Source organism: Chiloscyllium plagiosum, chromosome 22, assembly GCF_004010195.1.
Source record: "Chiloscyllium plagiosum isolate BGI_BamShark_2017 chromosome 22, ASM401019v2, whole genome shotgun sequence".
Lineage (NCBI taxonomy): Eukaryota > Metazoa > Chordata > Chondrichthyes > Orectolobiformes > Hemiscylliidae > Chiloscyllium > Chiloscyllium plagiosum.
This window is the reverse complement of record NC_057731.1, coordinates 28,646,213-28,661,123: the sequence shown is the minus strand read 5'-3', so window position 1 is coordinate 28,661,123 and position 14,911 is coordinate 28,646,213. Positions and strand designations below refer to the sequence as shown.

At 39.7% G+C, this 14,911-nt stretch overlaps 1 protein-coding gene across 3 annotated transcripts in view; it reads left to right on the top strand.

Annotated features, from left to right (window-relative positions):
• The window catches only part of LOC122561158 (phospholysine phosphohistidine inorganic pyrophosphate phosphatase), a 194,819-nt gene that overhangs the window by 32,473 nt on the left and 147,435 nt on the right, over window positions 1–14,911 (top strand). For 2 of the 3 annotated variants that reach the window (XM_043712652.1, XM_043712653.1), the window contains exon 2: window positions 75–831. The exons of the other annotated variant lie outside the window; for it this stretch is intronic. In XM_043712652.1, the coding sequence (XP_043568587.1) occupies window positions 683–831 (149 nt within the window). In that variant the 5' untranslated portion in view covers window positions 75–682. The remainder of the gene's footprint in view (window positions 1–74; window positions 832–14,911) is intronic. 3 annotated transcript variants of the gene reach the window in all.

The window sequence follows — 14,911 nt, the reverse complement described above, 5'->3', positions numbered from 1 at the left end:
TTGCGTAATTTATAGTTTACCTTCTATTTTCTTTATCATAACTTATGGTACACATTTTACATATTTCCTTATAGTACAAATATTACGCCCTCGCTCAATGCCGCGAGAATTGACGGCGCCGGTACCTGCGTTCTGCCTCTTTGCCAAAGGAATACATTTACTGCGTCGTTATTTCATGAATTTCAATATTACAAGAACAATTTGTTCAGCGTATAATGTTTTGAAGCATATTCATACACAATCACTTCAAGATACCACTTTGGCCGCAATGTAACCGCTAAAGGACACGGAGGACTCATTTTCACATTGACATGACATTTATGTCATGAACTGCTATGAATTGCTCTTGAATTAATTATAATACCAGCAGTATGTATTCAGTTAAATAGGTGAATAATAAGATGCCATTCAGGTTTCCATACTATGTTCTGTAATCGCACTTGGAAAATGTTTCTGTAAATATTATCGCAATTTGCATGCATTGCACATTCCTATGTTGTGTGACACAGCCCGGTACTGTGGAAATATAGCGCGGATTGGACACTGAGGAGAGTTAAGGTTGTACACCAATTATTGCCAGAGACTTTGAGAGGTAGCGCTGTCGCACGGGCCACTGGCATCTGTAGTTCACTTCCCATTGAGCTCAACAACTCGTAACATCTAACAGACTGCACCTCCCGAAATGCAACGTACTTTAATTTCCATGATGGCCGAATGGTGTAAACCTGCAGGAAGAGTGAGAGGAGTTCTGTTAGATATTAGTGGGGTTCTGTATGACAGTGGGGAAGGAGGAGGGGTTCCCATTGCCGGCTCAACAGAAGCGGTGAGAAGGTGAGTGTCAAAGCTGCTGGGGAAGCCTGTTTGCTCACCCCTAGTACTGTGTGGAGTGGCACAGCGTCGGTTCCTTGTCAGAAAAACAGCAATCAAACACAAGCATTGTGAGGATTTGTATATACCGCTGACCCCCTTAGGATGGAATGGGATACGGTGGCCATTCTCCTCCCCTCTAGTGGTTAATTCATGAACCATAAAAACTGGGCCTACAAAAACAAAGTGCTGGAGAAGTAGACTTGCAGAGTTTCTCCAGCGCTTTCTGTTTTCAATACAGATCTCTAGTAACTGCAGTTTTTTGTTTTAATCGAGTGATGCAGCCTCTCTCTGGCTGAAATACCCAACATATTCTCTCAACTCCAGTTTTTTTTTTGAGAATCACCATTCGTTACATTCCGAGTTTCCTAAAATGTTCCCACTCTGTGATATCAGATGAAAGTGCTTGTGTAAAACCCACTGAACACAACGTGGGAAGAGTGCGGATTCCTTTACACTTCGTTGTACAAACCTTCACAACTTTATTGTGGTCGAAACTAAAGCAATGAGTCTAAAGTGTTTGCTGTTTTTGTCGAAATAGACTCCTTTATCTGAAAGTGATATTCTGCTTGAATTCAAACATGGTGACTAACGTTCATTGAGTTTTGTATTGAGAAATTAGAAGGAGCCTCCATGATTTTATAAAACAATTTTCAGACCTAAACGGTGATAGGGAGGGAAAAGTCAGCCCAGAATCCAAGTTATTATCCAGTTGGTATTATTAAGTGTGTCTTGGGGTTAGAACAATATCAGCTAGGCATGATGACCTCTGTCCTATCCAGTCACCCAGAAGAAGTCATACAACATGTAAATAGACCCTTTGATCCAACCAGTGCATGCCGAACATAATCCCAAACTAAACTAGTCCCACCTGCCTGATCCTGATCCATATCCCTCCAAACCTTTCCTATTCATGTACCTATGCAAGTGTCTTTTAATCATTGGCATTGGAGTAATATCAATCACTTCCTGAGGAAGTTCATTCCACATGTGAACCACCCTCTGTGTAAAACTGGAGCTTCAATCCTAAGAAGTGTACAGAAAGGCAGGTATCACCAGCCTGCATCTCCAGACTAATCAACCTGTTTAGGTGTATTATGCTGTACCTCTGGAAGAGGTAGAACATGAACTCTGAACTATCTGGCCCAGAGGTAGGGACACTACTACTGCACCACAAAAGCTCTCCGTCATACCCTTATCCTACACTTAGGAACAGGAGTTTTTGTAAGGTTCTAATCAATCTGTTCAGAGATGTTATCAAGCACCTCTAGAGCAGGCAGGACCTGAATCGAAGTTTCCTGGTTCAGGGGTAGGAACTGTAATGCTGTGTTGTACTAGTATCCTTATCTGTATGTAAGGATACTAGTGACAGAGGGTCCTTACAAACAGAAAAGGAAGGACACCACTTCGACTGGGACAACACATACATCCTCGGACAAGCCAAACAAAGTCACCCATGAGAATTCCTAGAAGCATGGCATTCTAACCGGAAGGAGAAAGTGAGGTCTGCAGATGCTGGAGATCAGAGCTGAAAATGTGTTGCTGGTAAAGCACAGCAGGTCAGGCAGCATCCAACGAACAGGAGAATCGACGTTTCGGGCATAAGCCCTTCATCAGGCTTATGCCCGAAACGTCGATTCTCCTGTTCCTTGGATGCATTCTAACCGAAACTCTATCAACAAACACATTGAGTTAGACCCCATCTACCACCCCCTGAGAAAAGGAACAGGAAGTGACTTCACCACAGGAAATGACCACCAACCCAAAGAAACCCAAACATATAAATAGAAAGCAGGAATTTTCAGCATTGCTTCGCCTGAGGCCCACTGAAGATGTTACCTAGTAGGGTAATGAAATGTCTGGAAATGAACCTTGCAGCTCAGCAAGCAAACCTACATCCAAAACCTCAACCTGAGCTACAAATCTTCTCAAAACTCACTGTAATGCTGCTCCACAGCAGCCATCCTTCCTATTCTTTTCCTATACTTAGGAACATGAGTGAATCACCAGTATATGCCCACAGCCTGAACAGAATTGGACATTATTTATACAGCATTGATGTGATTACTAAAATACCAGAGTGATTTCGTGAAGGGAAAAGTAACATTCAGTTGTAAGAGCACTTCTGGATATGAAAAAAAGACCAAGCATGAATATTCTTCACCCACCTTTCCCTCACCTTTGATGATTCGTAATTCCCTTAACAGGCTGTGCACTTGAATTATTCAGTTGGAAACTCTGTGATTTGCTCGTGGTGGTTAATAGATGGGTAAAAAAACACAGATACAGTGATGGGGAAAAAATATCCATTTGTGTGTAACAGTACTTAAGGATTTTTTAAAAATCCTTTAATAAATTCGTGGGTGAGCTATCATTCTGGTTCCATTCCTTTCCACATTCTTTAAAACCTCAGTACTTTCATTATACAGAGGGACTGAAATCAAACACCTTTAAGAGTGAACATATTGATGACTTCATGTGTAATCTAAGACTAGTTGGTAATGCAGCTCTTTAAACAGCCTCAACAAAATATTATTATACCTTGTTCTAACTATGACAGTGGTTTTTATATGGACCAGGACAACTGAATCCTCCCTGGCCCACTCCAAGTTCATTCCAGTCACAGGAGATATATTTAATCCTGGCACCTGGCAGGCCATACAACTTTGGTAATTCTCTGCCATGGTTGCAGAGAGTTGTGTGTATCTTGCTGGCTATACAGTCTTCTATCATTACCATTTTTTTTACTTCTCCTACTTGAATAGCATTCTATACCTTGGTCAATTTGCTCATCCACCTTGTAAGAGTTTTCCATTACCAGTACAAGCCTCAGGAGCCTTGTTGCTATTGGTTAAGGGCAATGGAGAAAGCCTCTTCAGCATTGCACGTGGAATCCCCTTGCTTGCTTGACTTTTAATCACACTCTCGAGTTCTTTACCGTTAACCATACGTGTACCATCTACTAACCCGTGACTGCTTCCTGAAACAAAATGTTTCAGCAGCTGTTTTCTACTCTGCCCTGGAATGTTTGCACCTTGTATTTAAGCTTAACAACTGTCAGTTGAAATACTTTGAAAAACAGACACTTACTGCCGATGTGCTGTCTGCAAACCATTACATGTTGCAGTTGCAGCAAAGCTCTGCCAATCAGCTCTGCTTACAATTATTAGTCTTTAATATTTGATAATTATATCTGATGCAAGCTGATGTAAATACCGGTTCAACAAAAAGCTCTTTTCCTCTTTGGACTGAATTTTCTCATTCTGGCAATATTCTGTTACTGCTTTTTGCTTTAAAAATCAGCACAAAACTGTTATTGAAATGGTTTATTCAACAATAAACATTTTCGAAGAGAAATGATCATTTCTGAAGTTGCTTCAGGATCCAATAAGAAGCTGAGCATAATGTTGAAAGTTCACATTGAACACTGAAACAGCTACTCATAAATGCCACAAGTAGTTTTGAAAAAAAACCTTTTGATGTTTTCTACACCTGTTATATTTGTTGAACTTCAGTATTTTCTAATATTGTAGTTAAAATTACAACAACTATTCTAACTATTCAGTTAACAAGTGCATGTCTTTGATCTGCAAAGGCTGTTGTGGCATAGTTATACTACCTCTTAATACTAACATGTCTGGACTGGTTGTTTAGAAATAACTATGGTACTTTGAAGGAGATCGAGGGAGTTTTCCTGATTCCCAGGTCAATAGAAATCCTTCAGCTGCTTTAAAAAAAGACCTTTATGGACTTTACTGTTGTGTAGGTGTACTGATGGTATTTTATAGATTTCAACAGTTGCTACATTTCATTGACTGCATAGTGTTTTGGTCACGCTGGGAGCATGAAATACATTATTGAAATGCAAATATATGTAAAAATCATACTTTTGTATATATGTCAAATGTAGGAAAATCTCGACTTTTGCCTAGTTGCACCATTCCAGTTTGTATGTTACAGTGGGAGGCTTGAGCTGATTGCAGGTTTAATCACAGCCTTCTGCTTTAATTAGCTTTAATCATCCCTTTCTTTTCCTATCACCTCTCCCTGCGCCCCCCCCCCAACCTCTGCCTGATTCCAGCACAAAGCATATTGGAATTTTCATTATTGTCATTACTAATTGAAATGATTTTCATGTGAATTATGACTATACAGCAAAAGGAAGTATGTTATTTTTGATCTGATGAGTTTTTTTCAGCATGGGTCGTTTGCCACCTGTTCCCTTGGTCATTTACCCTATTGGACTATAATTAATATTGTATGGTCAAAATTGAAGAAATATGCCTTTAGATTGTTTCATTAAACTTAATCTTGTAAACTTGCTCATTTTTTGGCTTGGGGTAGAATTGCTCCCATAATGCTCCAAAGCTAGTTATCAGTAAGAGGAAATTGTCTGTTAAATTGCCAGAATTGTAATACTACTGGAGAATGTGATTAGTGTTTCTTTTTCATATTTTAAATTTATAAAATACCTTGAGTCTGTTGAGGATTAATTTATCCAAACATTGCACTAATTTATTAAATCCAGGTCAAAGATAGATATAATATCATAATATTCTGTAGTGCTATGAATATTCAATCTGCTATTAGCAGTTGTCCTTTCATATTAGAGACAGGCAATAAATGCTGGCCAGCCAATGATGTCCACATCCCACAATTAATTATAGAAATGTAAATCAATATAATAAAAATGAGAACAGATAATGCAGAATAAATTGAGTTTTATTTCATTTTAGGAACACATTCTTGACTTTTCTATGTCTCCTCCTGGCTTTAACCAATTAGAATCTGACTGGAGTAAAAGCTGGGCAAAGGTTGTGGAGCATGTGATATAATGAGATTGAATGTTCAGAAAAATATTACCAAGAATACTGGAAATGTGAAGGCAGAACCCAGTCTGTCAACTGCAAAGGGAAAATAGAGTCATAGAGATGTACAGCATGGAAACAGACCCTTCGGTCCAACTCGTCCATGCCGACCAGATATCCCAACCCAATCTAGTCCCACCTGCCAGCACCTGGCCCATATCCCTCCAAACCCTTCCTATTCATATACCCATCCAAATGCCTCTTAAATGTTGCAATTGTACCAGCCTCCACCACTTCCTCTGGCAGCTCATTCCATACATGTACCAGCCTCTGTGTGAAAAAGTTGCCCCTTAGGTCTCTTTTATGTGTTTCTCCTCTCACCCTAAACCTATGCCCTCTAGTTCTGGACTCCCCGACCCTGGGGAAAAAACTTTGTCTATTTATCTTATCCATGCCCCTCATGATTTTGTAAACCTCTATAAGGTCACCCCTCAACCTCCGACGCTCCAGGGAAAACAGTTCAGCCTCTCCCTATAGCTCAAATCCTCCAACCCTGACAGCATTCTTGTAAATCTTTTCTGAACCCTTTCAAGTTTCACAACAGCTTTCCGATAGGAAGGAGACCAGAATTGCATGCAATATTCCAATAGTGGCCTAACCAATGTCCTGTACAGCCGCAACATGACCTCCCAACACCTGTATTCAATACTCTGACCAATAAAAGAAAGCATACAAATGCCTTCACTATCCTATCTACCTGCGACTCCACTTTCAAGGAGCTATGAACCTGCACTCCAAGGTCTCTTTGTTCAGCAACACTCCCTAGGACCTTACCATCCTCCTAAGATTTGCTTTCCCAAAATGCAGCACTTCGCATTTATCTGAATTAAACTCCATCTGCCACTTCTCAGCCCATTGGCCCATCTGGTCAGGATCCTGTTGTACTCTGAGGTAATCTTCTTCACTGTCCACTACACCTCCAATTTTGGTCAGTCAGGGTTGTTTTATTTGTTCACAGGATGTGGCCTTCATTGACTGGGCCAACATTTATTGTACGCCCCTAGATGCCCTTGAGAAGGTGGTGATTAGCTGACATTTTGAACTGTTGCAGTCCAACTGTTGCTCCCACAATGCTGGTAGGGAAGGTAAGGATTTCCAGGGTTTTTACACAGCAACAGTGAAGGAATGGAAATATATTTCCAAGCAGGGTGGTGAGTGGCTTGGTGAGGAACTTGCAGTTGGTGGTGTTCGCATGTATCTGCTGCCCTGGATGGTAATGTTCATGTGTTTAGAAGTGCTATCACAGCAGCTTTAGTGAATTTCTGCAGTGCATATTGTAGATGGTACACACTGCTACTACTGAGCTTCAGTGGTGATGGACTGAATGTTTGTGTATGTAACACCAATTAAGTGGGCTGCTTTGTCCTGCATGGTGTCAAGCTTCTGAGTGTTGCAGGAGCTGAACTCATCCAAGCAAATGGAACCTATTCCAGCCCACTCCTGACTAGCACCTGGTAGATTATGAACAGGGTTTGGAAAGTCAGAAGTTGAGTCACTCGTCAGGCTTCCTGCTCTGACAGGCACAGTACTTATACATCTAGTCCAGTTCAGTTTCTGGTCAATGGTAAATCCTTGGTTGTTGATATTGGGTGATTCAGTGATGGTACTACTAGTGAATGTTGGAGATGGTCATTGTCTGGCATTTGTGTGATATGAATGCCAGTTGTCAGCCGAGCTGGATATTATCCACATTTTGCTGCATTTGGGTCGTAGACTGCTGGTATCTGTTGGCCTTTCATGGAGTGCAAATATAACATTCAATTTATTGAAAATATGTGAAATGGTGTGGAAAGGAATAGCTGCTGGACAGATTATATGAAGGTTCATGTATTAAAAAAGAAATGGGATGTACGTTTGAAATATAATTCAAAAAGAAAGCATTAGGAAAGGACTCATCACCCTATTAAGTAAACTTGATGTTAAACTCAGATTGCAGATTAAAGTGTGTTCTAAGCGTGTACAAAAGTTACTTTTGGACTACTGCTATTTGTGCATCAATTCAGCATAGTCAAAGTACATGTTGGAGGAGATATATGATGCAAAGAGGTTGCAAAGGTCGGTCTGAGATCATAGAAGAGTTTAAAGATGGTGACAGGTATTTTAAATGAAATATAGTAGAGAGCAATATACTGTAGATCTGTTAGGAAAGAGAGACACAGAACCTATTGTGGTAGGATATAGTCAGCTCAATTCCAGTTAAATTGGAGCCTTTGATGGGCGGTAGATGAGAGATCTTTGAAATTAAATCCAGGATTAACATAAATATGAATGAAGTTTTAACATTGAAAGGACTGAGGTAGTGCTAAGGTTGGAGATTATTTCTGCAGGAAATGTGTTTGGACGCGAATACTATCGGCTCAGTTGGAGGGGCAGTTAGAGCCAATGAGGAAATCACAAAATCCAGGAGGTGTCGTGGATAGCAGTTTCAGGCGGGATGGGACCATTTGCCGCTGCCGATTAGCCACTGCCCTTTCACCGCCCATTGGCCACTGAAGATGATTCGCCACCACAAATATTTGTAACTCTTTTTTTTATATATAAACCAATAAAATGTTATTTATTTTACCTCTTTTTATCAATATATAGTATGTACTTGTATAAATAAAGGGGACTGAGAAGTATGAAAGAACAGGCGGGAGGGAAAACAATCAGTACATATATATATTTCCAGTGGTGAATAGTCTCCAGGGGTGAAACGACCCCAATGGAGAACCGGCAGTGGCTAATCAGCAATGGTGAATGTGCCGTGGCAAATTGTCACCAACCCAAAACCTGGCAGTCAAATCCAAATCCAAAATCTAAAACAGCAGGATGTCCAAAATCTAAAACAGCAGGAAGTCAGGATAGCCACAGGAGACTCCTGCACTACTTGCCTATCTCTCCTAGAGCACCCTATCTAGCTGACTGTATCTATTATTTTTCTACCTTCCTGAAACGGGTTGGTGATGATTCGCCACGGCACATTCGCTGCTTGTGGCTATCCTGACCTCAAACAAGTGCTGTTTTGGATAATGTTGGGGTTGATGGACTCTCAGGGGAATGTAGCACTGACTGCCAGGTTTCTGGTGCCAAGACTAGCTCGACTGTATTGTGAAGTATGTCAGGTTCCAAGCATTTGATTGCAATAGGGGACTGTTCAGTCGGGGCACAGGCAGACATTTCTGCAGCCAACAACAAGACATCAGAATGGTGTGTTGCCTTCCTCATGCCAGGGTTAAGGATGGCTCAGAGAGGGTGCAGAATATTCTCAAAGGGGAGATAACCACCCGAAGGTATTTGTATATGTTGGTACAAATGGCATAGGAAAAGAAAGGGATGAGGTTCTGCAGAGAGAATATAGGCAATTGGGCAGGAGGTTTAAAAAGTAGGTCCTCAAGGGTAGTAATATTTGAGTGTGTGGGGGCGGACATACGTCTGTCACTGCTATGGTAGAGAAGAGGAGCAAGTTAATTAGTCAAGGCAACCAAGAACAAGGCAGAGAACAAGGTAAGACTGATAAATTAAACTACATTTATTTCAGTGCAAGAAGCCTGACGGGTAAGGCAGATGACCACAGCGTGGTTGTGAATGTGGGACTGGTATATCATAGCTATTACAGAAACATGACTGAGGGAGGAGCAGGATGGCAACTTAATATTCCAGAGTATAAATGCTATAGGAAGAATAAAAGGGGAGCAAGAGAGGAGGGAGAGTGGTGTTTTTGGTTAAGGATCACATTACAGCTATACTTAGAGAGGATATTTCTGGGAGAAGGTCCAGTGAAGTTAGATAGATGGAGCTGAGAAGTAAGAAAGGGATGATGACATTATTCGGATTATACAATTGGCCCCCAATAGTCAGCAAGAAATTGAGAAGCAAATATTTAAGGGGATTCAAATATCTGTAAGATTAATAAGTTTGTCATGGCAGAGGATTTTTAACTTTCCAAACATAGACTGGGACTGCAATAGTGTTAGGGGTTGGAAAATTTGAGAGGGATATACAAGAAAATGTTCTTATTCGGTATGCAGATGTACTCATGAGATGTGCAAAACTTGACCTTCTCTTGGAAAATAAGGCAGAGCAAATGACTGGAGTGTCAGTGGGGGAGCACTTTGGGGCCAATGATCATAATTCTATTAGTTTTAAAATAGTAATGGAAAAGGATGGACTGGATCTCAAATTTAAAGTTTAAATTGGATTAAGGCCAATTTTGATGGTATTAGGCAAGAACATTTAAAAGTTGAATGGCAGAGGATATTTGCAGGTAAAAGGATGGTTGGAAAGTGGAAGGCCTTTAAAACTGAGATAACAAGAGTTTAGAGACTGTGTTCCTGTTAGTGTGAAGGGCAAGGCTGGTAGGTTTAGGGAATGCTGGATAACTGAAGAAATTAAGGCTTTAGTCAAGAAAAAGCAGGAGGCAGATGTCAGGTCCAAGTGCTGGCAAATGGGACTAGATTAGTTTAAGATATCTGGTTGGCATGGACAAGTTGGACTGGAGAGTTTGTTTTCATACTGTACAACTCTGTGACGCTAAGAAGATGTCTTTGTGTTTACTGCTAGAAACAAGGTTGTGAAGAGCAGGGAGTTTTAAGGAGGTATTTCATTGAGAAATGGATCTTTCCTCTCACAATTGATCTTGGAATCAACAGAGAAGAGCAATAACTGGTAGTATTCAACATTGTGGAACCAAATTGCATGTAGATCACTGGACAGGTTGTAAAATTCCAAGGATCTTCAATTCAGAGCAAGTAATTTTAGGCTTATTGGGGAAATAAGGAATTCATAAGACCCATGAAGCCTGAAATTAGTACTTATTTATTTGACTGTAAAACTGTACAGAAACTTTAGCATATTGAAGTATTGTGAATATGAACAGCATGACATGAGGCAGAATTCACTGTACAAGAAAGTGATCAAATTCTGTGAGCTGAGAAACTCCCTTTGAAGTCTGTAGCATTAGCACATCTCAATAACTGGAAGGGCTTGTGATCCATACAATCTCATTACAATATTCCCAGTGAGAAGTCCATCGTTTATCATTATGAGCAAGTAGTTTCCCCTCTGTTTTTGTGAACTCTGGAAAAACTAAACATTGAAAATTCAAAGCATTTTCTTATGGCTTAACGTTGACCAAACCTTACTTTCATTGCTTCCCAAGTCTCTTGTCTCACCTGCATGAGCCTTCCTATGTGCTTCTTTGAGCCAAATTGGATTGTATGGAAACTTGACCAATATCAGTTAGAACTTACCTTGGTTTCCCTTCATTCTCATCCCTCTGTTCCCATCCTCATCAATACCATTAACTTTGATTCTGTTTTCTACCTCAGCATTTTCTACTTCTACCTTTACATTGCTCAGTTTCTGACCTCCACATGTCACCAAACAACTGTGGATGCAGACGTCAGAAACAAAAGCAGAAATTGCTGGAAAAACTCAGTAGGTCTGGCAGCATATGTGAAGACAAAGCAGTTAATGTTTGGGTCTGAAGAAGGATCACTGGACCTGAAACGTTAACTCTGCTTTGTCTCCACAGATGCTCCAAGACCTGCTGAATTTTTTTTTCCCCATGCAATTTCTGCAATCTTGAACTAATCCTTATTTTCTTCACATAGCTTTGCATTTGCCACAACTTCAGTAAGATGCAGCAGTCACTGCTTGAACCACTCACTACACATAGCATAGTTTGCAGATAAACATTCATAACTCAGAGGGATTAACAATAGTACCACCTTGAGGTTAGTGTGTTTTGGAGGCATGCATTTTCCATTAACAGCATGATACTACATTAGTAAGTCTTTGCTTTCTGGAAGGTGAGCTATCTGAAATCCCTTTTCAGCCATAGCTCTGTTTACCAGTACTTTACGTTTGTTTCCTGATGGCCTGCCCATTGAGAGTGATTCCATATGAAAAGCAAAGAAATGTTGGAGTTTTACAACATCCTGTTGTTGGTTTGGTATAGTGCATCTGTTAGCAGAACTTTAAACAAGGAACATGAAACATTAACAAAAGACCAGCAAGGACTATCCCCAAGAAGGCAGTAGGAGCAGCTGGCCAATATGTGGCCAGACAAAACCCTGCAGAGCTGTAATAATGCCAAGATCACAGGAAAACCAGCAAGGGGCTTGTTGGTTACACAAAAAACCTCATAAAGTAATCTACCACCAGGGAGTCCCACATTTGTTAATTATCTGCCAAGTCTGAATCATTCCTTCTGGTAAGAAAAGATCAGTGAATCTGTCTTAGTTGTATTTACCCCAAGTTGACCCCGACACACAGAATGTAAACCATATTCCATCCCTGATTTCCAATCCAGAAGTGCTACAAGAGTGAGGTTACAACAAATCTTATCTTGTTCTTCCTGATGGCAGATGGAACAAGGTACTTGACATTTTTGATCTATTTATATGGGAAACCGACTGATTTAATACAAGCAGGTAGCTCTGTGATACCAAATACTAGATGTTCGTAGTTGTTTAGGGTGTAAACTGGATATCCTAAAGGGATATTAATTTTTCCCTAAACGGATATCCTAATTTTAAATGGAAGTCCAGATGGTCAGCTATAGAAGAGTTGAGTAAATTTCAAGCGGATGCTGTCTACATAAATGAAAAGGTTGTATGCACATAGTAAAATAAATACATCGCTAACCGAATGCATGTTTAATGATTTGACATAGGTGCACATCAGTGATTTCCTTCCTTAGTTATGATTTCAGCTGGCAATGCCAAAGATGCCCTATCTCTACTACTAAACAAATTTAACTTTGAATGTTTTAAAACTTATATAGACCCATTAAACCTGTTTGAAGTATTTGATATTTTTCTGCTTTGGCAAAGAAACTAGATAGGGATGCGAAAAAGAACATTTTGATAAAATACTTCCTTTTAGGGAGTTAGCATAGCACAGGCAATGATTTCTTTGTGGACATTAGTCACCATCCATTGCGAGCATCAATATGTTAATAGATTGCTGAATAATAGCCACCTCTCGTTCTCTCATACACACATATATAAAAGACACACACACATGTACATGTGTATATATATCCAAAATATATTACCATTGAACATTAATGGATAGTCTGTCTATGGCTCTGTGATTGTCCCCAACAGGTAATCGCAATTGATGCCTGGGTGTAATTCTTTTGATTTTATCACTGCACTACCTATTTTTTTTGGAGTAGTTCTACAAAGATCTATAAACATTTTATATCCAGGAGAACTATACTGTACACAGTTGGTAAAGTATAAACTTGCACTTTTTTTTATTATTAGGAGCTCATGTGAGATTATATCAACTGCACAGTTTCCCATTGCCTGTATGCATTATTAGCCAGTTACAACTAGAAAATGTCATAAAAGTTCCTCATTTGTTTATAGATAGTAATTTTGTTAGAAATCTCCTTTTAAACTATAATCTAATATGTTAATTCATATGTATTAAAACCATGGATATCCATTATATTTGTGGTAACTTTCTTTACTTGAATCTGTCTTAAAGAATAATTGTATACTTGTGAGAGTTGGCCCTCTCTCAGCTAATGGCCATATATTGTACTTCTGAATTCCTTGCATACCTCTAACTGAAAGCTATCAGGCTGCCTAAAAGAGTTAACAGATTGAAAATAAACCTAAGAACCAGTAAGCTGTGCAGTCAGGAGTGTATTGTGTAGAGCTCTTGTTCCACCTCTAATTGTGTACTGTTTAATTTATATGGAAAAAGAAGTGAGAGAAGACCATAAAAGTCTATTCGAATGTCTCGACCATAAGGAGCTGCAATCTCCTACATTGCCTTAAGTAATGCTAACACCAGAGAGACAAGTAAGCAATCTGTGGCTGGTTAATGGCAAAATCTGGGTTTGGGAGAAATGTTCCAAAAATTAATTGGGTAACAAGTTGCATATAACTGAACAATTTCTTTTCTCCTCTCAGACTCCAGATGTTCTCATTTAGAGTCACAGCATTGTCAGTAATGCTTGGTTACTATGACAGCTTCTGATACCTTTAATTGATCCAGCAAATAATTAAAATTTACACCATTATCCACTTGAATCACCACATAGAAGGATCTTTATTTATCTCCTTCTACAAAACGGATCATATCTTAACAGTGTAGTCAGAATTTCTAATCTAGAACTTTTAACCAATATCCCAGTATTTCCCAGACTTTTCCCCACTGTGATTGAAATTTGAGGCTTGGAGATTGTAGTGACCCCTCAATGATCACTGTGAAGAAGGTAGAGGGATTGATGCTGTTAGAGTGAGGGTCTACCTACTTGAATTGGAGTGCAGCTGTTATAACTGAATCAGAGCTCCACAATGGCCATTGTTGCCTCAGTGTTCAGACCCTCAAAACTCAACCTACTTTGGGATATCCCCTGGTGCTAAAAAAGAAACATGATTCAACTTTTTGTCCCCTTGAAGATCTTTCATGTTTGAAATCCTCTTATAAGTTGCAATTCTTTTTTACCAAACGTGAACATTTTTAATATCCTTCATATTACCTTATACCTCAGGTGCCCAATCCCATTTATCAGTTGCGAATCTTTTTGTGCTGTCTTCAGGGCCTGGAAGTTTCCTCTTAGTTATTGACACAGAGCCATGAACAGTACTGCAGTTGAGAAGGACCATTGTTTTACATAAGCTAACTATTATTGGACATGTGCTGTATACCCAAACCTTTTATTGCCCTTTCCATCATAGCTGCACATTGTATTGATGGTTTAAAGGCTTTTCAAATGAAACTCTCGGATCACTTGTCTGTCTCCATTCCTCTTTATATTGTACGGCTGCTCTGTATTTGCCTCCACTTTACAACTTTTCACTTTTAAACATTTCTCTTTTTCGCTCAATTCCCTAATTTTGCCAACTATCTCCATTGCAGGTTAGAATCATAGAATTTTACCGTACAGAAGGAGGCCATTCTACCCATTGTGTCTTTACCAGCTTCGGAAAGAGCTACCCTGCTAGTCCCATGCTCCAGCCCTATCTCTGCAGCTCTCTAACTTCATCCCTTTCAAATATATATCCAGCTCTCTTTCAAAATCTCCTATGGAATCTCTCAGGCAGTGCATTCCAAATGCTAACAATGCTCTGAGTAAAGAAATTTCTCCTCATCGCTCTCCTAACTCTCTCGCTGACAATCTTAAAGATGTGACCCCTAGTTACTGACATACTAACTAGTGGAAATGGAAT